Here is a 27,500-nt window from a genome sequence, read left to right as displayed (position 1 = left end):
ACGTGCGGGGGCTGTCTCTTTCACCTGACTGACTCCTCCGACAAGACACTTTGCCCTCTGAGCATCGAGGGCCTCCAAGGCGGCTTTTGTTTCCGACGTGCGGTCTCTAACCCGCTCCGAAGCACCGCCCGCTCGGCCTGATCAGAGCCACGTCTTTACCATTATCAACTCAAATCGCCACAGAAGTGTTTTTCCAGACAGCTACTGTAAAAAAGCCAATCTTTCTATCTATTTCCAATTTTTTTCATATTTGGTGCCACTTCATAATGACTGCACCTTAATTTACCTTAACAAAGCATAAACAAAGACTTAATTCATAATGTATATATTGTTTATTAACTACTTAATTGAGGTTAATGATTTACTAAGCTTAAATCATTCTTAATAAACTATTTCTTGACTATGAATGAAGTCTTTGTTCATGCTTTACTAAGGTGGGAAAAAGTGTAGGTATTATAAAGTGTTACCAAATATTTTACATACAATCCCGGCACAAAATGTGTTTGATAATTAATGAATAGCTGTTTATGTTGGTCAAATGATCAAGTCGACAACTCTAGTAACTTTGGGCAAAACATAAATAAATTGAATTGAATAATTAATTAACATTCGTATCATTTGAGTAATAATTCCATAGAAATTGGTGTAATACCTCATTAGGAGTGATTCATGGTAGAAAGCGTTTCCATGGTGAAACATGTTCTACAGTTGAATGGAAGAAGTACAACTGTGTGAAACTCTGGTCGATAATGAAAGCTTTTGCAGTTACTGTGTTGAAGAATATTTTGACGTGACTTGTTGCAGTCGTGTCTGACCCGCTTCACCGGTGGAAAAAGTCTGTTGCGTAAGGAATAAGTGTTCCGTCTGCAATAAAGCTTTAGCATTTAGAAAAACATCCCTTTTGTTCCTCTTACTTTGAAAGTCTCATGCAGCCATTTGCTTCAAAGCTGTTTCTTTGTTTTCTATTTAAAATCGTACAAAAATGTTTTTCTCAACATGCAGCTATTGAGTTTTAGCAGAGAGTTTGGAAATGTGTTTTTTAATTTCACTAATACGGATGTCACAATATCCAACTCAGAGTTAACTATTGTGAGAAGAATATTCATAATTGTTAACATCATCGTCAAACAACAGTGAAATGTGCGGTGGAATTTGGATTTGATCACAATGTACATCTGAGGCACCTAAAGCAACTTCCTTCTCCTGAAAGTGAGTGACAGGTACTGCTTGTTGAGGATCTGAGGTGTGGGCAGGGAATGTGCTTTAGATTGAGCTAATCACAATATGGCACAATAATATACTTCACATTGGTTTACTCTTTGGAGCGGGCTATGGACTTGAAATATGAACTATGTCTGCAACGATTAATCGACAAATGGTGACTGCTCTGTAAAATAATTGTCATAATAAGTTTGATCTGGACTGCACAGATTCTAAAACACCTTTAATAACACGGCCAGCGGCATTGTTGAATCAAAATGTCAAAAAAAGATACACAATTTCAGATTCTCACCAATAATTCCTGTTGTTCTTAAATATTATACATCGACAAACCTTCTGTCCCCAAATGTAACATTTACTTGGTTGATAATGTATTTTAAAACATCTCGATACAATCAATACTGTAATCGTCAACTAAAATCAACAACTAAAATAATTGTCAAACTCTCAATTATCATATTTGTAATTCTTTCTTAATCAACTATTTTAAATGACCTGATCCTTTCAATTAAACTATGACCTAAACAACTATTTTACATGACCTGATCTCATTAATAAGCCCCTACACGGCAGAGAGGCCTGTGGTTGGTAGTTTCCGCCGCCTCTAAACTTTGCTCTCACTAAAACCACGTCCTCCTCAGCGTTTCTGCTTTGTCCAGAGCCCGTTTCTCCGTGTGCCGGGAGCAGGTGGATTTGCAGCTTGTTCAGATAAGTGCCTCATCATGGTCTGAAATAGTGCATTGATTGCGGCGCTTTACATCTCAATCAGACACATTGTTGCGGCAATTTACCCGGCAATATCAATAAACAGCTCGGCCCACTTAGACGTAATGTTTGCACAGATCAGGGGCTCGGAAGGCTGCTAAGAATGCACCAAATGTAATTATTCCAGGCAAAAAGTACAGACTGACACAATAGGTGAAAGAAGTTCTCCCTTTTCTCTTGTCGTTTTTTGAACAAATATAATGAAAAGCAAATCTGTTCTATCCAAATTAGATGCTGTTGATTAGCGTCCATAGAATAGCATTCAACTTTTATATACTGCGTTTATCCAATTAGTTACTCGGTCTGGGCGTTTCACTTGTTTCAGTTGAATGTCACACACTATGGAACATTTCAGGTGAAGCCATCACATCTCCACTGGTTCGCTCTATGTAGTATATTTGGCATCGGGGCGTCTCTAAATGTGTGAATAATGCAGTTAATTGTTTTGATTTTTACGTGGAAATGTTGCCTAAAAGTGCAGTAGATTCAGCCTGTATGAATATTGTTAATTTCAAGTGCAAACATCAACGACAAAATAAGCAGCTTGTCCAACTTTAGACTTAAAAATGCACCAATTAATGGTCAGAGCTCACGATGTACCAAATGCCAACAGGATGACCTTTTGCACATGATCCTTGTTCCTCTGTGTTACACTCCATTTAACAAAACCTCTATAGAGCCTCAGACGTGAGCATTTCCCCCGGAGATGGAGAAATTATAAATTATTCATCCCGAACTGTCTACAAGACATTTGTGCAAAACATCAGCCTCTACTTTGGACTGCTAATTATGATTTGATGAGCAAGGCACATCTAAATCAGGCCCACAAATTAACTATTGAGACTCCCTCACCACCACTTGTCACACCAGCGAATAATTATTACTCCATAAATTAAAATCTCAGCTAAGAAGTGTGAATGATTAATCAAAACTTGCTGCAAAACTTGGGATTTGAATACTTTGAGAAACTGTGTGCATCTCATTTTTGTATGTTGCAATAAAGTGGGATTAGGAGAGAGAATGGTAATGACCCTGGGCTGGGCAATGTCACCTCAAAATGGCACTGCAATTAAGGGAAAGGGAATTACAATTATCTCAGTTGTTTTGCTCTCGTACCTGGGACTTAAATGCATCAAATGAAGAGTAAAATTAGTAGTAAAATTCCAAGCGTGCACAGCGGCTTTACTTTCCAGATGCTGTTTTCTTTATTCACTGGAACCAGCATGAGGAACTAATAATTGGTATTTGGACAAGGCATGTTGAGATTAATGGGCTAATCAAATCCCTGATCTATTTTCTTTTCTTTATCTTTTTCAAAGAATTTTATCAGCCCAGCTTTGTTTGACAGAAGAGTTGTAGCGCGAAAAGGGGAGAGAGGAGGTACGGACAGTCAGCAAATGTCGAGGGCTGAACATTAAAATCTACACTCACACAGAAGAGTTAAATGTAAAGCACTTTTTAATCTGGTCGTCTACATCAAATTAACTGGTCTATTCGTCAATTCAAAAGAAGAGGAATTAAGGATTTTTTCGTTGTTTGGCCATAGTGTCAATAATCATGAATATTTGATGTTTCTTCTTACAATCATTGCAACACTAGATTTTTATTTGGATCCGTACATTAAAATAATTCATGATAAATATTAAATAAACATTGTATCATCCACTATTTTCACGAAATGTCTTGTTAATGATGCTCGAAACTCTAAATAATCCATTATTTCAGTGCTATACTCATCCTTCTAAAGTATTCATCCAAAATGCAGACTACAATTAGTCACACAAATAACAATAACTGTGGCTTGATATTAAGTTGAGCATAATTCTTGCCATTATATGCTGCTCTTACAACCCGTCAACAAGTACTTACACAACCAGTGGCAAAACCAACGCACGAATACAACACACGTCCAATAAATCATGCATTTTTGATACATTGAGACAGCAGCAGCGCATTCTCACTCACACTTGTTATTGTGTGCACATCCAGGACATTTACATTGCTTTTCTTTGGCTCTGACAGCGAATGAGAAGTCATTTTCCACTCGGACAGACGTAGTAGTATGATGTACTAGAGTGAAGTCAATATAAGTGCTGGTCTCAAGTGCAGTTTAGAAATAATTACTTACTTGTAACATTTTCTATAGCACAAATGTAGTGGTAGCAGCAGCAATAGTAGTTGTTGTCGTAGTAGTAGAAGTGATGTTTTACCCTGTAGCTATATTGCAGTTAACATTGTGATATCAGTAATGGTAGCAGTAGAGGTAGTTCCAATAGTCGTTTTTATTTACTTATACATGAAAATAATGCAAAGAATCAGGGCAGACTCAGTTTAAAAACAGTTTTGCAGCTGGATCCTGTTCAAAATTCCTACTAAAGTCACTCATTTTGATCATAATCCTCTGCATTTGTCTTCTGCATTTGACCCAACAAGTAGTCTTATTACCGTATATGTTTAAATTGTGTACTTTTGCTACTGTCTTCTACGTGTTGCTCTATTTCTGTCATGTTTGCCTCTTCCACCTCTGTTGTTGGATGTTGCGTCTAAAATGTTCGCGTTGTGTCTGCTCTTACCTTGGCTGAACGTGTCAATGGAGTTGTTCCCTTGTCCCACGTTGATGATGTAACCGTGTTTGGGTTGAGTGGTGATGCGGAACGCCAGCGACACGGGGCTGCTGTCTCTATCCTCCACCCTCAGCACTTTCGGACTCAGCGGGACTCCCAAGTGTCCCGTCGGCAAAATCTTCAAAGCTGGCGCGCCTTTATTGACCACGATTTGCGGCACCCCGTTGTCCAAGCCCACTATGGTGATTTTCATCATCTGCGGCCTCCTCGTCTCAAAAACGGTGTCGGGGAAAACAAAATAATCTGTGTGCGTGCCGTCCGTGATCGTAAAAGAAAACGAGTCGTGGTAAGATTCGGTTCCGTCATGCTTGTAGCTAATGAGATTTTCATTTAGGTCTTGTTTGGTGAAGATCGTAACAGGTGTGGAGTGATTGTACAGTAATTTACCGTGCATGGGAAGTTGAGTAACTGTAAATTTCAACAGCTTTTCTGGCGTGTCCTGATCCTCAGCGGTCAACTCAAACGGCGTGATAAGTTTTGTCTCGCCTTCGCATACGAGCAGCGCATTTATGGTCACTACCGGTTTCTTGTTATCGACGTCAACAATCGAGATCCTAAATGTCCTGAAAATTGGATTGTAGCCGTCTGTAACTTCAAATTCAAAACTGTCCATTTTGATCTCGTCGTCCGAAGTGTGGATGTAGAAGACTTTGCTGCCGGCTAACTGCAGCTGTGTAAAGGAGGTGATTGGCATCCCGGGACTATCTGTGCACTCCAAATGTCCTCTCACTGGAGCTCTGGTGACGGTAAACACCAGGTTTTCATCAGGACTATTCATGTCCGTTGTGCTGAGAAGGTCAGTGGTCAGCGTCACTCTTCCGCCTTCTTTCAGTGACACGCCTTTGCTGACGACATCCGGGAACACCATATCGATACTGCCGATTGTGATGTAGAAATAGCGGTCGATAAGCGGGTTCATGCCATCGGTGACGTCAAATTTTGCCAAATCTCTGATGCCCTCTTGTCCGCTGTGAGTGTAGCTGATGAAACCTGCGTCGATGTCGTCTTGCGTGAAATTCATCCCGACGGTGATGTTTTCCAACGATCCAGAGGGAGATTTTCTCTGCAGTAACCCTTGACCCGGGCCAAATCTGATAATGTAAGTGAGTGTGCTATCGTCTGAATCTAAATCGGTAGCTTTGAGCACTTTGTTGTCGACTTCTTTAGTCTCACCAATCTCCACTTCTAGTCCGTCGTTGATAAGCATTCTTGGGGTCTCGTCGTCAACGGACACGATCATTACCACGGCGGTTTTCTGCACAGAGTACTTCCCATCTGATAAGACCACTTCAAAACTGTCCTCTGTTGTTTCAGAGTCGTCGTGCTCGTAAACGATGCTAGACGCCTCCCGGATTTGCTCCAAAGTGAAATTAGTCACCAGAACGGATCCGGTCGAGAGCTGGTTCAAGATGGCGCCATGTTTGGGCGGTTTTGAGATGGTGAATACAAGTTCTTCAGGTGGGACGTCGGAGTCCGCGCCATTTAGAATAGGAGTGTCTATTACAATATTCATGCCTTCCATCACAACTATCTCACGCAGGTAAATTTCTGGTTTTTCATCATTGGCTGGGATAATCACAATCGGGAAGATGTGATTTTCAGAAAAATTGATGCCATCCGAGCACATGAACATAAATCGATCTTCAATTGGCTCTATTCCTTTGTGGATGCTCTGTACATAGAAAATATTTCCTTCTCTTATGTCCCTTATTGTGAAAGCGCTTATAGCGGTTCCCGATCTGGATTTTTCTGATCCTGGAGCTGGCGAAATATTCTCCACGTACCCCACCCTCGGTTGGACCACGATAGTGCAAAGAATATCATCTGTGGGCGTGTCGCTGTCATCTGCGTTCAGATGCTGAGGTCCTATCGCGTATTTTTCACCTTCTATTACACTGAACTGCTCTCCGACGCCCACTTCTGGAGGCTGGCTGTCCACCGGTAGAACAGTGATTCGAACTTGAACTCCGTTGACTTTATTCCCACCAACTGTCCAATCCTCAGACATATCCGTGAGGGTCAAATTAAAACCGTCGTGCTGTGAGGTTAACCCTATCTCTCCACCTGTGTGCGCATATACAACTACTCCGTTAATAATGTCAGCTTGCGTGAACCTATTCGCAGGGACGCCTTTCACCAATATTTCTCCCATCGCCGGAGGGTCTTCCACAATAAAGGTCAACTCCAGGTCATCGGTGTCATCGTCATGGCCTTGGATAACGTTAGTTGTGATTTCGGTGGCGCCGTTTTCCAGCACATCCATATGCGATCCGATTGTTCCCGCCGGCAAGCTGACAGTCGGGGCTTCGTCATCTATGGGTTTAACCACCACTCTGACTGTCACTGTTAGGACGTGTATATTGTCGCTGACATCAAGCTGAAACTCATCTGCCACCGTCTCCTCCCCGTCGTGAATATATGATATCTTCCCCTGTGAAATGTCTTCAAGTCTAAAAACCCCCTTCACATCGAGATCGGAAAACTCTTGTTGGATTTGCCCGTGTTTTGGAAGCCGGCTTAGCGTAAATGTAATTTGCTCGTGTTCAGTATCGGGGTCAACGGCGTCCAATTCGGCGACGGTGATGATGTGCATGCCTCTTTCGAGCGCGGTAAATCCGGTGTTTGTGATTTGCGGCGGTTTATTGTTAACCGGCTGAAGGTAGATCGTGAAAGCGCCTTCTACTGTGTTGCCAGACGTATCTTCGACTAAATAGCGAAACTGCACAACATGAGCGGTGATGCCCAGCTCTACATCAGGGGGTCCGTAGGAGATTTTGTGGTGATTAACTTGAGCTTGGGTGAACTCGCTGACTTCGGTCCCGGGGCTATCCGTCAGGACTAAAGAACCGAACAAAATTGGATTATTTTCATCCGTGTCTGTGGGAGGCTGTGTGATTGTGTATTTGAGGTCACGGTCTTCAGAGTCCAAATCGGTGTAGCGCAAAACTTCTTTACTGAAATGAGTGAGTTTGTACTCCTGGACGGTCATTTGCAAAGTGGTGCCCGGGAACAGCTCAGGGGGTACGTCATCTATGGGTAAAACTCGGATTAAAAACACACTTTCCCCGGATTCATTTGGTGGATCGTTATCATCCTGAACCGTAAAAATAAACTGGTCCATTATAGTGTCTGTGTTGTGCGGTCCGACGTGCTTATAAAACAATTTCCCATCTGTAATATCTTTCTGAAGCCACTCTTTCACCTCTTTCTCATACATTTCATCTTCAGAGTTGAATTTCCAAGAGGAGGGGTCTTCGGGGGCGTCGGATTGCCTCAGCAGCACTGTCCCGATTGTAGAATACGGAGGAACAATAGTGAATTTAATAGTGGAATCTTCAGAGTCTATATCGGCTGCGCTTAACATGAGAGGAGATATGGGCATCATTTGATTTTTGAACAAAATCAAACCTGTATTCGCATTGATAATCGGGGGCTCGTCATCTGTGGGGACAATGGTGATGGGGAACAAAAACTCAACTTCGTGTTTGCCGTCTGTCATTTTGAACACGATATTGTCACTATAAGTATCGCTGCCATCGTGTTGATACACCACGACTCCCGTGGTGAGGTCGGCCGGCGTGAAAAACTTCCTGTCCGACCCCAGCACCATAAGGTCACCGTGTCGCAGCCCGTCCACCACAGTGACGGTCACCGACTCTAGATTATCCTCGTCACTTATTTCCAAGTTGTGTGCGGTGAAAAGCGGTCGGGACTGGCCTTCGTACAGGAGCTGGCCCGTGTTTCGGGTCACGACAGGCGCCAGCGAGTTCATCGGCTTCACCACGATCATGAACGCGAAGGGGTCCGAGACGGCCCCCTCTGTGTCCACCACTTCGAACTCTAACTGGAAGATCCTCTCTGTGTCCGAGTCCAAAGACGGGGGCTTGTAGGCTATCTTCAAGTCCCGCAGGTCCCTTTGGTAAAACGACGTGATCGGCAAGTTCCGATCGTCCGTGCTCACGATGTACCCCTCCTCGTAGGACAGCGGGGAGGTGATATTGAAGATCAACTCGTCCGGGTTCGATTCCCGGTCCTCCGCCGCCAGCATGTCCGACGTGAGCGCGGTCAGGACAAACTGGCTCACCTCCATCATCATCATAGACACGAAGCTGGGTCTGGGCGCCGTGTTCTCCTCGCCCCCCCGGATGCGGATCATCAAGTGGAAGTACTCCTGCTTGACGGCGTTGCCCTCCGCGTCGTGCAGCTCCACCACCATCGGCACGTAGTCGCGGTTCGGGGACGCGCGCTCGAACTCGTGCCGGTAGCGGACGTCGGCGCGCGTCAACTCGTCGCAGTCCATCGTGGGAGAGGAAAGTTTGCCCGCGTCCAGCGGCAGCAGGCGCCCGTACCGGGGCAAGCCGCTGCCGCCCCCGGACAGCGACGTCACCTCGCACTTGTACAAGCCCCGGTCGTACGTGAACTCGAGGGTCCTCCGGTCGATGGGGTCGCTCGTGCCGCGGAGGCTGTCCACGGTGAGCGGCATGTTCTTGGTGAGTAACTCCAGCTGCGTGAACACGACCTCCACCTCCATCATGAACGGGATGATGACGGTCTCGGTCTGGGCGTCGTACCGGAGCTGCAGCCGCACTCGGTCGCGGGCCGGACTGCGCGAGCCGTAGTGCGCGTACGTCACGTCGCTGGGACCGAAATCGCAGGGAAACTTTTTGGGGGAGAGGTGCCCGGGTCTCTGGGACAGCGGGTCGTTGTCCAGCACCGTGATGCTGCACCGGTCCCCCGGCTGCGTCTGGATCACCAGGTCGTTGATGGGATCCACGTAGACGGATCTCCCGAACGGCACACGTATTCCGTTGTTGGCCACGAGTATCGTGTCTTCCGAGAGTTCAGACCGGAGCGCGTAAAACAGTCCCTCGCTGTCCGTTTGAGACGAGACCGGAGCCGCCACCGAGACGCACAGCAGGACAAGTCCGTAGTGCCACATTGTGGACAGGGCACCGGGGACACAAGCTGTGAGGATGTGTTTGGCTCCGTGCGCGGAGCCGGGAGCCGGGAGCCGGGAGCCGGGAGTCAGGAGCCAGGAGCCAGGAGCCAGGAGCCAGGAGCCAGGAGCCAGGAGTCAGGAGTCAGGAGTCAGGAGTCAGGAGCCAGGAGCCAGGAGCCAGGAGCCAGGAGGATGGATCAAGCTCCCATGTGTCCGCGCGCTGCTCCTCACACTCCGGATCCTCCGGTGGAAAAGCGCGAGGCAGTTTCAACTTCAGGTACTTGAGCCACCTCTCTCTCTCTCTCTCTCTCTCTCTTTCTGTCTCTCTCTCTTTTTGAGGGTTTGTTACCCCAGGCGTGAGGCCAATAAGCGCGCGAGCTGAGACTGTCACGGCGGGGCGGGGCTTGGAAAAGAACTACTTATCAAGGTGTAAGTTACCTCAAGATATATATATATATATATATATATACATATATATATATATATATATATATATATATATATATATATATATATATATATATATATATATATGTATGTATGTATGTATGTATGTATGTATGTATGTGTGTATATATATATATATATATATATATATATGTATGTATGTATGTATGTATGTATGTGTGTGTATATATATATATATATATATATATATATATATATATATGTATGTATGTATGTATGTATGTGTATATATATATATATATATATATATATATATATATATATATATATATATATGTATGTATAGTTTCTTGTCTCCAATGGCATGCAGACCTATTGAGTCACATCCTAATTCTAGCCCAGCACAGAGGTGTGTGGTGAGACAAGAAAGTGACATTTAGGGTGAAGGTGAGAATGATGATACTAAAATGAAGTCTCCTTTGCAGCCACATTGAACACACTGTTGGAAATCAGAGACAGTAAACACTGAGAGAATAAAAGAGGGTTCTTTAAGTATAATTTATGATAAAACAGACGGAAGAGGAAGAGACTGGACAAAGCTCTGTCCTGGGCTGTGCTCTGGACTCGGTGCAGGAGGTGGGGGACAGAAGGGTCCTGGCTAAACTCTCATCTATGCTGGACCATGAGTGTCGCCCCCTGCAGGACACTCTGTCCACTCTGGAGAGCAGCTTCAGTGAGAGACTGATTCACCCTCGCTGTGTGAAGGAGACGTTTTACAGGTCTTTCCTTCTGCTGCTGTCGGACTCTACAACAAACACTGTTAGCCCTGAACATGTGTCATTCATCTTCATATTCATGTGCATATAACAATATAGCCACGTACTGTAAATAAGAGTGTGTAATTTTCCTAGAATTCTTTTTACATTTATACTAGATTTAAATGTATTTATAATATACTAGATTTAAGTTTTTTATGGATGTTTTTTTTATTCAGATTTATTCTAATCTGTGTTTCTGTACCTAATCTGTGTTGCAACACTGGAATTTCCCCATTGTGGGATAAATAAATCTTATCTTATCTTATCTTATCTTAAAACAGCAACTCTTACTTACGGCTTGATGAGAAAGAAAATACTTTATTTTAAGTCCTGCTTTTACAATATACTCTAATTTACAAAAAAAAAATGGAAGAAAAAAAAGCCTGGTCTTATTGATTTGGTTTTAAACCTCTTTATAATCATGGTGTATCACTGTTTTATATTGACAATTTCATCTGTATTTACAACGCACATAATTTAGAGAGCGTTTATGATCTCTTTGCCTTAAATTTCATTTAATTTTATGGACTGTAATAAAATAACAAAAACACAGTAAAATTACTATCCCTCACTTTTTTTATTTATCTATTTTATGGGAGCATTTGGCATTTTATGTTGTGCTATTAAAACGTCATATCATTTTTAGTTAATGTCAGAAGAAGAAGAAGGAAAAACATTCACTTTCCAAACTTCTCTTTTGATGTAGAAACTGCTGTAGATGTTGGCAATAGGTTTATGTTCTTTACTGCTTCCGAAGAGTGCACACGCTTTTTTGCTCGCTCCGCTTGCTATCGCTGCTTTCCTTATTTATTTTGCTTTTTAATCAGTTTTTGTCTTCCAAACATTTTTGCTTTAGACTTTTTCAAGTAAACCAAGGATTTTAAGAACATTTTTCCAGTTTTAACGACATATCTGACGCCAGCGACATGTCCGGGAGAAGAAGTGAGAAAGACTGTGAACGCTGTCGGAAATATCAACAAGAAATTAATGAGCTGAAAACACGGATATTTGTTTTGGAATCTGAAAAAGTTCTTCACGATACCATTCCTGTGTCAACCGACGGTAAGAAGAGCACACTTTTTACAAGAAAAACTGCTACTTTCAACCTAAACCGCAGTGACTCTGTGTCGTTTCCAAAACTGTCTAAAAACCAGAAAGACCAGGCTGTTTCTTGGAACAAACTTGGAGCAAAGCCTAAACGATACAAAGATAATGTGAAGTCACCTAAAATACAGCTCACCAACAGATTTTTACCACTTTCAGAGATGGAATTAAATGAAAAAAGGAAAGATGACGTGGCCAAAATACAGGGAGGAGGATCTGTGCCAGGAGCCAAGGTCAAGATTGTTTTAGTTGGGGACGGCGCGATAAGTCACATGACGCATGAAAAGATAAACACACATTCTTTTCCAAGCGCCACTGTTTCTGAGATAACGTCACTCCTTCCAAATATTATGGCTAAGCATGGAGGAGCTAAACAGCTGATTGTGCACGTGGGTGCAGTGGACATGCGGCGGGAACAGACTGAAGTTTTGAAAAAAGACTTCTTGAAGTTATTCGACGTGCTTGATAAAATGGAAATCAAAACTTTCATAAGTGGACCTCTTCCAAACATCGACAGGAGGATAAACAAGTTTAGCCGGCTTCTTCAGCTGAACATATGGCTGTCCAAAGAGTGCTCCCCGAGAGGACTACACTACATTGAGAACTTCTATCTATTCTGGAAAACGAGAGGACCTGTTTAAGAGAAATGGCCCCCACCTATGCAGAGGTGGAGTGAGGGTGCTGACCTAGAACCTGCTCCACGCTCTGAGGCATTGGACTGGGCCTGGACAGGGTCCTGAGCAGATAGTTAGAGAAGAGAGGAATGAGAGAAGAATTCCTGCTCCCTCAGCCAGAGACCGAGCCAATGTTTCAACATCAAAAGCACCACAACCTCAGCCTCCACCAAAGGATTCATCAGCAGCTGCTCCACCACCACCAGCAAAGGATTCAGCTCCAGCTGCTCCACATTCACCTCCACCGCCTCCAGCAAAGGAACAATCTTCAAAGGCCTTGGACCCATCTGTGACAAGCCCAACAACATCCCTGTCATCGCCCCTGCCTTCACACCAGCCCTGGGTTCCCCCTGCAACATCTACTCCCACTAAAGATTCATCATTCTCCTTCTCATCTCCACTCTCACCCATGGGCCTTCCCAGCCATTTTGAAAGGCTGATCAAATCAGGCATTAAGATGGCTCCACTCACGCCCAATATAGCAAGGGCTATGCCGACTACACCAACAAAAGCCCCACCACCCATCCCCCCTCGCCTCTCACCTGGTCCCAAACTCTCCTTGGCTACAAAAGCCCCACCACCCATCCAACCTGGCCTTTTACCTGGTATCTCCCATAGCTAGGATGCACTGGGTCTCAGCGTTGCCGGGACTTATTGTCACATTAAAAATCAAACCAACCCGGGGCCCTATGTAAAAAGAGCCCCCCCTAGTGCTATTTCTGTAGTCACATCATCACACAGATGGAAAAACAAAATGCGAGTCAGGCCCAATCTGAGAAATGTGATTCATATTCCCTGTGAAAAGATAAAGCCCAGTCCCACTGAAACTAGTCTGAAACTTGCTGTGCTAAATGTCGGATCCTTATGTAACAAATCTCTCTTAATTAATAATTGTATTTCTTCTTATAATCTTGATTTTATGTTTTTAACTGAAACATGGCTTGACAAAAACACAGGAAATGTAGTTCTGATAGAATCTGGTCCACCCAACTTTAAGTTTGAATCTGAAACACGAGAAAACAAAAAAGGGGGTGGAGTCTGTGCTGTCTTTAGAGATGAAATAATTACCCGCAGGTTGTCTTTTGGGGTGTTTTCATCATTTGAGTATGTATCCTTTAAAATGGAGCTAAAACGGTCTCCATCCATTCTCTTCATTATTTTATACAAGCCTCCCCAGCACTGCCAAAGTTTTATTGATGATTTTACTGAGATGCTTTCAGTCATATGCACAGACTTTGATGGTTTGGTCATTACAGGTGATTTCAACGTGCATGTTGATAATATTTGTGACAGAAACGCTAAAGAGCTTGATGCTGTCCTTGAAACCTTCAGTCTTACTCAGCATGTGAGGGGCCCCACCCACAGCAAAGGACACACTCTAGATCTCATAATTACAAAGGGGGTAAATATTTCAAATGTTAATGTGATCGATGTTGCTCTGTCTGATCATTTCTGTGTCTTCTTTGACCTGTCTGTTTCTCCCCAACCTCCGGTTGGTCCTGCAGTTGTTCAGAGGAGACACATAAGTGATGGCACAGGTGCACTGTTTATGGAAATGATACATTTTGAAAATGTCTCATGTTCTAATGTAAATGATTTGTTGAACTCTGTTACATCTAGTGTTTTGAATGTTCTGGACACCATCGCCCCTATAAAGGCTAAAATGGTTAAAAATAAGCAGAAGGCGCCGTGGAGAAATGATGATTCGGTCAGGGCACAGAAAAGGGAGTGCCGCAGGGACAAACGGAAATGGCGCAAGTCAAAGCTCCAGGTTCAAAAAGAGATTTACAAAGAAAAGCTGAACATGTACAACCTAATCTTATGTTGAACTAGGGAAAGATATTTTTCTGAAATAATTGGAAGCTGCAGTAACAACTCGCGTGTCCTGTTTGCCACAGTAAACAGATTAACAAACCCTCCAGCTCAGCTGCCGTTAGAACTCATTTCCACATCCAAGTGTAATGAGTTTGCATTATTCTTTAATGACAAAGTTCAGGGCATTAAAAATGCTATAAATCCCACAATGCAAAAAATTACCCTAAAACCACCAAGACACTTAGAGCTAACTCACTTTGCACCAGTAACTGACAAAACTGTCCAGATCATCACCAGTCTGAGTTCATCTACATGCTGCCTTGATGTGTTACCCACCAGATTTCTAAAGTCTGTGCTGAACAGTTTGTTAGCACCATTCACTCACATAGTTAACATGTCGCTTCAATCTGGAACATTCCCAATGTCTTTGAAAACTGCGGTCATAAAGCCTCTCCTAAAGAAGAGCAGTCTTGATGCCGCAGTACTGAGTCATTACCGGCCCATCTCTAATCTGCCATTTTTGGGCAAAGTCCTTGAAAAGGTTGAATACCAACAGCTCACAGATTTCCTCTTAATAAACAACTCATTTGATGTTTTTCAGTCAGGTTTTAGACCTCATCACAGCACTGAGACTGCTCTTGTCAAGGTGACAAATGACATCCGCCTGAACACTGACACGGGCAAAGCCTCAGTCTTAATTCTGTTAGATCTGAGTGCTGCTTTTGACACTGTCGATCATGGGATCCTCTTACAGAGACTAGAGGACTGGGTGGGCATCACTGGCACTGCCCTAAACTGGTTAAGGTCCTATCTGGAAGACAGGAAGTACTTTGTTGAAATTGGTAGCTGTGTCTCAGACCACATGACCCTGACCTGTGGAGTGCCCCAAGGGTCAGTCCTGGGTCCCCTTCTGTTCAACCTCTACATGCTGCCGTTGGGTCAGTTGATACGCAGTGAAAATGTGTCCTATCACAATTATGCAGACGACACTCAGATCTATGTTTCACTATCGGCAGGTGACTATGGACCAGTAGATTCACTCTGTCACTGCATCCAACAGATCAGTTTGTGGATGCAAAACAACTTTCTCCAGCTGAACTCAGACAAGACTGAAATAATCGTTTTTGGCCCACAGAAACAAAGAAAAAGTGTTAGCGGTCACCTCCAGAGTCTCGCTCTAAAACCTACAAACCAAATTAGAAATCTGGGGGTAATAATGGACTCAGACTTGAACTTCAATAGCCACGGCAAATCAATAACATCAGCAGCTTTTTACCATCTAAAAAACATTGCCAAAATCAAAAATATAGTGTCAAAACCAGATTTAGAGAGACTTATCCATGCGTTTGTCTCCAGTAGATTAGACTACTGTAACGGCCTGCTCACTGGCCTCTCCAAACGAGTTGTAAAACAGCTGCAGTACATCCAGAACGCTGCTGCTCGGGTCCTGACTAGAACCAGGAAGTATGATCACATTAGTCCTGTTCTCAGGTCTCTGCACTGGCTCCCTGTGGCTCAGAGAATAGACTTTAAAGCAGCTCTGCTTGTGTACAAGTCTCTCCATGGCCTAGCACCAAAGTACATCTTGGATATGTTAGTGCCATATGAACCATCTCGGACTCTGAGGACCTCAGGGACCGGCCTCCTGCTGGTGCCCAGAGTCAGGACAAAACATGGGGAATCTGCGTTTCAGTTTTATGCAGCTAAAATCTGGAACAGTCTTCCTGAAGATGTGAGACAGGCTTCTAAAGCTAAAAACAGTTTTGTTTAGCTGCGCATATGACTGAAAGGATTTTTTCTTTGCACTCTTCTCTTTTGTTTGTGATTTTATTAGTTTAGAAAATCAGTTGGATTGATAATTTTTAATTTAGTTAATTTTATTGTATTTCTGTTTCTGTAATTTCTTTGTGATTTGAATGCATTTTTCCTGCTGTGAAGCACTTTGAATTGCCTTGTGTATGAAATGTGCTCTACAAATAAACTTGCCTTGCCTTGCCTTGCCTACTGTAAAGAAAAATCAATGGATCATCGTTTTAGTCATTCAGCCTGGTACATTTGCAGGCGAGGGGTATCATTATTATCATTATTATCATTATTATTATTATTATTATGATTATGGTAGAGACAAGACTAAATGCAATCACCCAGGCGAGTAAACCCAGGCGAGGTGTGATTGAAGTACAAGCTTTAGGGAAGAGTCACAAACTAATATGTAACAACATATCAGCAAGAACAACATGAGAAATCACTCACATAACCATGTCCTATGGCGCTGGAAGGAGAATGAAGAGGTAAAACTGGGATTATTACAAATATGCATCTGTTTATTTATATTGTTTATTTTCTTGTTTACTTCGATGGGCAAAACTGTGAAAATCGTCCTCTAAAACTGTTGACCTTCCTTTGAGTAAAACGTGTGAGCACCACTCATGAAACAGAGGTACAAATGTGCAGTGTGAGCAGGTGAGTTCATTCAGCTTCAAGGAAAGTTCGGAAATGTGTTTTTAAAACTTGAAAATGCATCATACCTTTAGTGAAAGCAGAATATATTAGAGAGTTCAAGGAAAGTTTTAACCCATGGCTATGACCTTGAGTGCTTTTGATAATGCTGCAGTAATTTAGTTACGCATTAAATGAACACTGGACTTCCAATTTGTAGTAAAAGGCTGCAATGTAAACAGACGAATCCCACACAAAGAACATGACATGAGCAAGAAAACAAAATCAAGACATCCACTAAATAAAACAAAGTGACGGCACAACTAGTCCAGAGTCGGTTGAGTCATATTTTTGCAATTTTTTCAATGTCAGTTATAATTTGGTTCCGGTCCTTGATTTTTGGTGCTGTCATCGATGTTCGTGGCTCGTTTGCTCCAAAGATATATATTTATTGTGTCCATGGCAGGAGTTTTGAGGCCCAGATACATAGTTCTGAAATCAGGTGGTGTCATAGACATTATTGATCTCAGTGCAATATTTTTGGAGAGTCCTAAAAAACTTAGTAGTGGTTTACCTCCTGAGCACTTTGACTCGGCGTTATGATGAAACTTGTTACATTTTTCAAACTAAATTCCCTACAAATATGTGATTTTGCGGTTCTCCAATGAAATGTATATCGTCTTTCCCATTCTTCATCCGTCAAAACAAAAGCATAACGTAATCTCGTTCCCATTCATTTATAAAAAGCTATTACAATATCTCGGTTTGTTGTCCAGATAATGATTAGTTAATTACGGAATTAGTAGTTAGTATTCCAATGATAATAGTGGTTTAATGGTTTTGGTGTGTGACATTCAGCGCTGGCAGTAAAAACTCTGGGTTTATTAAATTAAAAGTCCAAGGAAAATTTGTACTAATCTTTAACGTACACTAACATAATTTACCCACAATAAGCTACATCGTTAACAGATCAAATATTAATCCATACCATGTTTTTTAAACCAATGAATTTGTTTGATTGTAGAACCATGGTTAAAAATGTAGGTTTTAAATTTTTTGTATTAATTTATAAATGTTTGGTGTTTGATCTTGGAATAAATGTTCTTCTTTTTTTTCTTTTTTCTTTTTTTTTTAATCTGTAATTATGAGACAGGACAGAGTCTACACCAGCCTCAAGGTTTAAGTAAAAGAAAAAGAGAATAAACAGCTTCCATTTTGAGATTGATATTTTATAGATGCTACTTCTAAACCATAAGATTCAGTTCAACCCCAGGCACGTTTTTCCAAGAATCAGATCTGAAAAAGCATTCACTTTAGGATTCCTTTTAGAGACGGCGGCCGTGCCATTTTCAGCCTTATTTCGATTGTCTCTCATTGGGAGGAGCTCAAACGCCAGCGTATGATTTGCGCTGCTCTCACTCAAACCTGGAACTAGTCAATTAAACGTTGTAATTGTAAAAGAAATGTTGTAAATGACAAAATAACAATTGATGAAGTCGAATTGCTTTACACATTGAGACATTTTGAAACTTTCCAAAGGTCTTGAACTGGACAAAGGAGAAAAGCGCTCGGAGACACAATTTAACAGTTACAAAGCTCTCTGCAGACTGTTCTTTTGGAGTTCACACTGGAGTTCACACGAGCCTTAACAACAACCCAAACACGTCGAGTGTTAGAGTGAAACCGAATCTAATACTCGCTGCGCCAACGTCCGATTCTCTGGCTCTTTTACATTTTTGGCACGACGACGTTTGAGGAGTTTCACGCTGCTTCTGTAAAACTCACATTCCCAGAGTTGTTTGAAAAAGCCCAAAGTCTGGATTGGAGTGGCCAGACGTGGTGGATCTGTTGGTCGTATGGGGCTTTTTGAATGGTGATTACAGGGTATGGACGCCTTGTCATTTTGAGCTGCGTTTTCAGCTGTCGCGTCCTCACAGATCTCGTCTTTACTGGGATTCTGAATAAGGCACAAAAAAGAGAATGATAGATCCTCACCTAAGAGAAAAGGAGAATGCCCCTGAAAGTGCGTTTACTTTGGCACAAACTCACCACATCTAAACCTGGACTAAACCAGAGCTAAACCAGGACTAAACCTGGACTAAACCTGGACTAAACCAGGGCTAAAACAGGGCTAAACCTGGACTAGACCAGGGCTAAACCAGGACTAAACCTGGACTAAACCAGGGCTAAACCTGGACTAGACCAGGGCTAAACCAGGACTAAACCAGGACTAAACCTGGACTAAACCTGGACTAAACCTGGACTAAACCAGGACCAAACCAGGTCTGAACCAGGACCAAACCTGGACTAAACCAGGGCTAAACCTGGACTAAACCTGGACTAAACCAGGACCAAACCAGGTCTAAACCTGGACTAAACCTGGACTAAACCTGGACTAAACCAGGGCTAAACCTGGACTAAACCAGGGCTAAACCTGGACAAAACCAGGACTAAACCTGGACTAAACCTGGACCAAACCAGGTCTAAACCAGGACCAAACCTGGACTAAACCAGGGCTAAACCAGGACTAAAACGGGATCAAACCAAGTCTACTTCTGGACTAAACTGGGCTCAAACCAGGACCAAACCAGCACCAAGAGTTAACGGAATGCCTCTCCTGAATGTCTTTTTGACATTATTTTTTCATTGTTCCCAGTTTAGTCCTTCCCCATGATCTGGAATGGAATTTTCACTTTAGAAATCATTATTTGGATTTGGTTTAGTTGTTGTTTGAGCCATTTATCCTTTGTTTGAGCTGGGACGTGAGGATCATTATTAGACGGTGCAAATGAGAGGCTACTGTGGTTTCACCTGGTGGAAAACCTGCTGCGTTTGCGTCCCACAAAGCCTTTAATTCAACTCTTTAGTACAACATAATAACATACTGGTACTTCATATACTACTCAGAACAAATAGAGCTCTGGATCAAATGTCAGGGGAAAAAAACTTTATTGGCAGAATTGTCCATAGAGATGCAAAACAATACAAACAAGTGATGAGCTGTGGAACAAAATGCTTGGTAAATACATTTATTATTGCACTATTGTGTCCGGATACTTTTGAATGAACACAACAGGTTTAGTGTTTAATCTCAAAATCCACGTTGGATTAACATAAGACTAACTGAAAACTCTATGATTTGACGACACAATCTCGATTTCTAACATTGAACAAGGAAAATAAATGTAAACGATGTGTGTGTTTTCTTTTTATCTTTTGCGTCGGACTTGATTTTTGATTTGACTTTAGCAACAATTACAAACAAAATATGTTCTGAATGGTTCATTTCTTTGGCTACAGTGCTAATTGGTCAGCACTCTGAAACCCATGGATGAAATGAAAATTAAATAGGTTTATGTTGTTTTTGTTTATTTGTTTTTAAATGAAAAAGAATTACTAAATAAGAAATACTTGTACTTTACAGCCAAGAAATGCGTTAAAATGTTTTGTTAGCACACATTAAACAAAACCAGCTGCTTTTACATCTTTTATGTACTTTTAAAACAAGCACGAGGCCAGAATCCCTTTGCTCCTGCTTTATTTCTTTACGTACCATATTTGTAAATGACATGTATTTATCAGAGAACATTAGCGATTGCCAATGTTCCTATTTCCCCGTTCAGCGTTTCTCAGGCTTTCATCCAACTCATTATCTCCTCTTGTTCTTGCAGGCCATGGTTACGGTTTCCTTCTCAACACATTATGAAACTTGTGGACAGTCGGCGGTCCGATTTTCTGACGCGTTCATTTGCACAGTGTGTGTGGGGGTCCGGCTGCTGCTCCGTGATAAGAGCGATCCCACTCGTGAAGCTGTTACGGGGGTATAGGATTTACCCGGTGACAGGTAACACGGGGCGTAGGCAGACATCAGATAGTCGCATTTGCATAAAACCTTGCCACGTGTGCCAGAAAAGAAAGCAAATCTACTTAACCATAAAATAAGATTAAGCATTAACAGCCAAATGAATATTTAGAAGAGCGAGCGGTGATGAATATTCAGCGGCGGCGGCGGCGCGAACGCAAAGCTGATTTCTCAATAAATAGCGACGTATAGATGAGACTGTTGGCATTGTTTGGTTTTGTAATTGCTAATTATCAAAAAACATTAGCAAAATCCCAAATGACACAGCCATTACAAGTTTGTATGTGACTGTGCTGCAAAGACGCGCTGCCTCCCACTGAGAGCGAGAAAAGGAAATCATTTTAGTCACTTTTTTACTATAATTTATTTAAAAAAACCCTAAGCTGTTATTTCAAAATGCTGTTGATATAAAACAGAAGAGAATGGATATACTGTACTACGATTACTTCTACGACTTCTACTGCTTTCCCTGAATCAGTGCGTAGAGAGTTGCATTACATTTTTTAAAACTCGATTACAAAGACTAAAGTACACTTTACGTCTTTTATACAAACTTGATTAAGAACGCTGCATTTAAATAGTTTCAGCCACATATTCTTTGAGCTCCAGACAAATAAAAAAAAGTTCAATTACCCAAGAAATCTGCTCTACTGCTATCAAAGTACCGTGAGTATTTGTACCATGAGTATTTGTTATATTGTTAGTTACTTCCGCTTCTACTACCTTATTAGGCCCGAGCGCCACAGGCTGGCGAGAGGCCTATTTGTCCCGTAATGCCGTGCGAAGCACGGCTGCGAAAGTGCGCACGTAGTGCGCACGAAATCGAGCGCGAAGAGCTCGCCCACTTCCAAACACTCACTTAAGCACTCCTTCACTCATGCACGCCCCGTGCATACTAATTAGTAGTAGGAAAATGGAACATTACCATAGTAAACGGGCGAAGCCCGTGACAAAGTGCGCACTAAACGAGCACTTTACATTGGGATCCCCATATAAAGCACTCATTTGAGCGAAGTAGCTCACGAATACGTTCCCCATCTCTTGCATGTTCCGTGCATATAAGCGTGTGATGCAAAAATTGAACATTATTACTGTATAGAGGGCCAAAAACACAAAGTGGGCGAAGCCCACTCAAAATTAACGAAAGTACCCATCAGTGACCAGGGACCCACATCATGAGGTAGGAAAGCGCGAGTGCTTTCCGAAAATGTATAGTTTATGATATTTGAAAAATGGGAAACATTGTTTTCGCATCGGAATATTCTTCTTTCTTTCTTTCTTTCTTCTCGGGACCAACCCCCCTACTTTTCACCCAGTGAACATTGACGAAAAGTCACAAAAATTTGCACACCTCTAAAAATCGTGCCTCTCTACATTCTGGCTATCTCCCTTTTCGAAAATAAAAAAATATTGGCGCGTCAGCGCCCCCAAATGTACCAAAAATGCATTGAAAAATAGGAAATGACCCAAAAAAAATCTGATCGTAGAATCATGAAATTTGGCGCAGAGGTAGATGGTGACAAGAGAAGTAAAAAATATTATTACGGCAACGCCGTCCACCCAAACAAATGTCGGCCATATTGGTTCAAAACTGACTAAGCATGACTCAGGAGTTTTTCCAAACGTCGTACTTTTACGAACTCCTCCCAGGGCGTTGGCCCTAAAAAGCTGAAATTTGGTGAAAATGGTACTGAGGAGTGGGACATCAAAAGCGATTCAAATTACATTGATACCTCTCACGGTCTCTGTGCGGCGAAGCCACAAACTGTAGCTAGAATTTCAGAAATCTCCCAAATTTAAAATTTGCTGCTGTTTGCGCAGATAAAGTCCGAATTGCGTCAAATTAGAATCAGTTGTTTAACTCTTTGCCCTAAACATACTTGAAGTGAAATAAATTAATTTGGAGCCACAGCGCCCCCTACAGATTTTATATGGAGGTTAAATGTTTAGTTTTGCGAAATTATATGAAATTTGACACACAACTCAATTTTGGCCCCATCAAAAAAGTCAATGAGACCCATGTCATAATTGTTATGGCTTTAGCGATGACCAAAACCTCCCATGTTATTCCAATGGGGAAATCGCTAGAACATGTTTACACTTTATATTTTTAATGAACTCCTCCCAGGACGTTAGCCCTATTAACCTGAAATTTGGTGAGACTCATCTTCAGGGGTGGACCATCAAAAGTTATCCACATTTTTAATCAAAGAGTCACGGTGTCTGTGCGGCAAAGCCGCATTTGCTAAGAATTCAAAATAAAATTGCTTTTTGATGGTAAAACAAAGGGGAGCAGATGTGACAGCGTCACAGATTCAGCAGTAGGCGTAATAAAAGGACAATTGGGGCGCGTTAGCGCCCCCTCCTCTTGCGGCGTGGCGGCGGTGTGGCGGCAGCGTGGCGAGGGCCGATCATTGCCGCTTGCGGCTATATTTACCATTATTGTTGTTCCCTCTGACTCTCTTATTGTTACTTCTTCTTTTCTCTTTTGGCTCGATCTGACTCTCAGCTGTAGCGTGAAAGGGCAAGAGCGAGAGGGTAGAGAGACATTCAGCAAATGGGCGGGAATGGAACCAAAGACGCCACGCCCCTCTCCCCTTCACCACCGGCGAGCGCTGCCATGAAACTAAACTTTGAGAACATGAGACATATCTTCAAGTGTATAAAGTAAACATTTAGTGTATTTTATAGGCCGAATTTCTCCTTTCTGCTTTGCACAAATATTCAATGTGAAACCTGTAACTCGATGTGAATAATGCATGTATGTAAATGGACAGAGGTAGGCAGCAGTTTGGTTGGAGGAGCTGCATTTTGCACAGTCTCTTACTCGAAAGCCACTACATCTCAGAGCGGCTCATTTTCAGCTGAAAGTTACATTTCATTTATTTAACAGTTTATGTAACTCTGTTTCCTCTGGTTTCCTCTGTTTCCTCTGGTTTCCTCTGTTTCCTTTGGTTTCTTCTGTTTCCTCTGTTTCCTCTGTTTCCTCTGGTTTCCTCTGTTTCCTTTGGTTTCTTCTGTTTCCTCTGGTTTCCTCTGTTTCCTCTGTTTCCTCTGGTTTCCTCTGTTTCCTCTGGTTTCTTCTGTTTCCTCTGGTTTCCTCTGTTTCCTCTGGTTTCCTCTGTTTCCTCTGGTTTCCTCTGTTTCCTCTGGTTTCCTCTGTTTCCTCTGGTTTCCTCTGGTTTCCTCTGTTTCCTCTGGTTTCCTCTGTTTCCTCTGTTTCCTCTGTTTCCTCTTGTTTCCTCTGGTTTCCTCTGTTTCCTCTGTTTCCTCTGGTTTCCTCTGTTTCCTCTGTTTCCTCTGGTTTCCTCTGTTTCCTCTGGTTTCCTCTGTTTCCTCTGGTTTCCTCTGGTTTCCTCTGTTTCCTCTGGTTTCCTCTGTTTCCTCTGGTTTCCTCTGTTTCCTCTGGTTTCCTCTGTTTCCTCTGTTTCCTCTGGTTTCCTCTGTTTCCTCAGTTTCCTCTGTTTCCTCTGGTTTCTCTGGTTTCCTCTGTTTCCTCTGGTTTCCTCTGTTTCCTCAGTTTCCTCTGGTTTCCTCTGTTTCCTCTGGTTTCCTCTGTTTCCTCTGTTTCCTCTGGTTTCCTCTGTTTCCTCTGGTTTCCTCTGTTTCCTCTGGTTTCTTCTGTTTCCTCTGGTTTCCTCTGTTTTCTCTGTTTCCTCTGGTTTTCTCTGTTTCCTCTGGTTTCCTCTGTTTCTTCTGTTTCCTCTGTTTCCTCTGGTTTCCTCTGTTTCCTCTGGTTTCCTCTGTTTCCTCTGTTTCCTCTGGTTTCCTCTGTTTCCTCTGGTTCCTCTGGTTTCCTCTGTTTCCTCTGGTTTCCTCTGTTTCCTCTGGTTTCTTCTGTTTCCTCTGGTTTCCTCTGTTTCCTCTGGTTTCCTCTGTTTCCTCTGGTTTCCTCTGTTTCCTCTAGTTCCTCTGGTTTCCTCTGTTTCCTCTGGTTTCCTCTGTTTCCTCTGGTTTCCTCTGTTTCCTCTGGTTTCCTCTGTTTCCTCTGTTTCCTCTGGTTTCCTCTGGTTTCCTCTGTTTCCTCTGGTTTCCTCTGTTTCCTCTGTTTCCTCTGGTTTCCTCTGTTTCCTCTGGTTTCCTCTGTTTCCTCTGTTTCCTCTGGTTTCCTCTGTTTCCTCTGTTTCCTCTGGTTTCCTCTGTTTCCTCTGGTTTCCTCTGTTTCCTCTGGTTTCCTCTGTTTCCTCTGGTTTCCTCTGTTTCCTCTGGTTTCTTCTGTTTCCTCTGGTTTCCTCTGTTTTCTCTGTTTCCTCTGGTTTTCTCTGTTTCCTCTGGTTTCCTCTGTTTCTTCTGTTTCCTCTGTTTTCTCTGGTTTCCTCTGGTTTCCTCTGTTTCCTCTGTTTCCTCTGGTTTCCTCTGTTTCCTCTGGTTCCTCTGGTTTCCTCTGTTTCCTCTGGTTTCCTCTGTTTCCTCTGTTTCCTCTGGTTTCCTCTGGTTCCTCTGTTTCCTCTGTTTCCTCTGTTTCCTCTGTTTCCTCTGTTTCCTCTGTTTCCCCTGGTTTCCTCTGTTTCCTCTGTTTCCTCTGTTTACTCTGTTTCCTCTGTTTCCCCTGGTTTCCTCTGTTTCCTCTGTTTCCTCTGGTTTCCTCTGTTTCCTCTGATTTCCTCTGTTTCCTCTGTTTCCTCTGTTTCCTCTGGTTTCCTCTGTTTCCTCTGATTTCCTCTGTTTCCTCTGGTTTCCTCTGTTTCCGCTGTATTTATTAATTACGTTTGTTTGCTTGTTTTTTTGTTTATTTATTGTCTCTTTTGAGCATAAGGACGTCTAAATTGTGCAGTTAATCAATAAACATGAACTAAAACAAATTGTGTACGATTCACTTTGATTCACTCTTACTCTAGAAAAAGAAGGATTTCACTGCTCTTTGTTTACAGTGTCAATAATCGTGAATAATGCAAACGATATAATGACTCATTTATTCCTCTGTTATTACAAGGGCATAATAACTGCACCATCCTTTAGTGCGACAGGAACAGGACGTGTTGGGATTGTTGAACTGTTTGTACCCAGTGCGGTAGTTAATGTTGTTTCTTTAATCATATTTATGACACTAAAATGTGCTGCCGTGACAACCCTGGTGCGTGTGAAACTACAGGCACTGCTCTTTTTAACCCACACTTAAAGGGACACAAGCGATATTTAAAAAGCACAGATTAGGATCAGTGGAGAGATTTGCAAACTTTTACTAAATGACAGATGGAAGTCCTTTTCCCAACAGAGCTCGCCCATAAGCCCGCCCATAACACAGGTGTTCCTCTGGACCTTTTCAACAGCTCAGGTCAATGACAGGCCCTCGCCGCTGCTCTGTCCTCACCGTCTCCATCTCCACCGCTGCAAACCTGGAAACGCACACATAAAAGTGCCATGGAAAACGGCTGATTTCACTGCGCTGTTATTACTGTTAGCCTTAAAATCAACCCCCCCCCCCCCCCACCCCTGTGTCTTGTCTGGACACACAAACTTGGACACATTCACATCTGGTCTGCCTTTGTGGCCACATCACGGCTGTTAAAACAGCTCCATTGAAGGGACACAAGAGGAACACGTCTCTCCAAACACGCCTGGCCCTCTGTAATCATGCTGCACAATGACTGAGCCCGTTCACACTAACTGCTGCTCTGGCAAACGTTTACTGTCTGACAGAGAAACTGCACTTTGTTCCTGCTCTTCTCTCACGACTCACACAGGAGCGCTGAGCCTCTCACAAAGTCTGGCATGGGAAATATTTCAGACAGAGGACGGTGCAAAGTTTGGTGTTTGAGAGTATTTTCCGATGTTCTCAGAAACGTCCTGCTCAGTTAGATTTCTATTTCCCTGTGACAGCAGGAGTCAAACTGTCCTTTAACATATTCAGTATTATCTTTGTGGTTTGGGACGGAACATCTACCTCATTCATTATACTATTACATAACTATTTACCGTAATAAATGACTGAATGCAATAGTTATAGACATACTTGTGGATGAAATATGATTTAGAACAGATGTGCCAGCGGATGGATCAGGACCCAAATGTGGGTTTTGAACTTGGTCTTAAATGACATCCTGTTATGGCCAAGACGTTATGGTTGTGCCTAATTTGTGCATAACTCAGTGTCAGATAGACAAATACATATGGGGTAATATTTGTGTTGACAACCCCAGGCTCACACTTGTTTGTATTATATTGTATATACTGTGTATATTGTATATACTGTATATACTGTATATACTGTCTATACTGTATATACTGTATATACTGTATATACCTTATATACTGTCTATACTGTCTATACTGTCTATACTGTCTATACTGTATATACTGTATATACCTTATATACTGTATATACTGTCTATACTGTATATACTGTATATACTGTCTATACTGTCTATACTGTCTATACCTTATATACTGTATATACTGTCTATACTGTATATACCTTATATACTGTATATACTGTATATACCTTATATACTGTATAGACTGTATTTACAGTCTATACTGTATATACCTTATATACTGTATATACTTTACATCTCTCAAAGGCATGGCCTGTTGAGTGTATTTCACGTCTTGGTTTTGTAGTTTGAAAAGCCTCTTTGACTCTGATGCGTGGTAGTTGTAGTTGAATCTCCTAAACACTTGTCTTCCTCAGTGACCATGGAGTGTCTGACAGCCCATTACTCAGAGGCAGGAGGAAACTCTATTTACTGCTGTCAGGCTGAAAACTCCAGCCTTTACAAGAGCTCAACATGACTAGAGCGCTGCAGTTTAACCATGTCATCCAGTGTATATATATACAAATTAAAGTATATATATATATATATATATATATATATATATATATATATATAT

The 27,500-nt window shown here is 42.3% G+C and overlaps 1 protein-coding gene across 1 annotated transcript in view; it reads right to left on the bottom strand.

Moving 5' to 3' along the window:
- The window catches only part of frem2a (FRAS1 related extracellular matrix 2a), a 146,933-nt gene extending 137,384 nt beyond the window's left edge, over window positions 1–9,549 (bottom strand). Inside the window, exon 1 of the mRNA XM_072445928.1 lies at window positions 4,560–9,549. Within this exon, the coding sequence (XP_072302029.1) occupies window positions 4,560–9,549 (4,990 nt within the window). The remainder of the gene's footprint in view (window positions 1–4,559) is intronic.
- Between the last annotated feature and the right edge of the window lie 17,951 nt (window positions 9,550–27,500).

Source organism: Eucyclogobius newberryi, unplaced genomic scaffold (assembly GCF_026437365.1).
Source record: "Eucyclogobius newberryi isolate DKJ021-1_F unplaced genomic scaffold, fEucNew1.0.hap1 SCAF_15, whole genome shotgun sequence".
In the NCBI taxonomy this organism is placed as follows: Eukaryota; Metazoa; Chordata; class Actinopteri; order Gobiiformes; family Gobiidae; genus Eucyclogobius; species Eucyclogobius newberryi.
The sequence above is the reverse complement of the archived record's forward strand: the minus strand, read 5'-3'. Positions and strand labels throughout refer to the sequence as shown.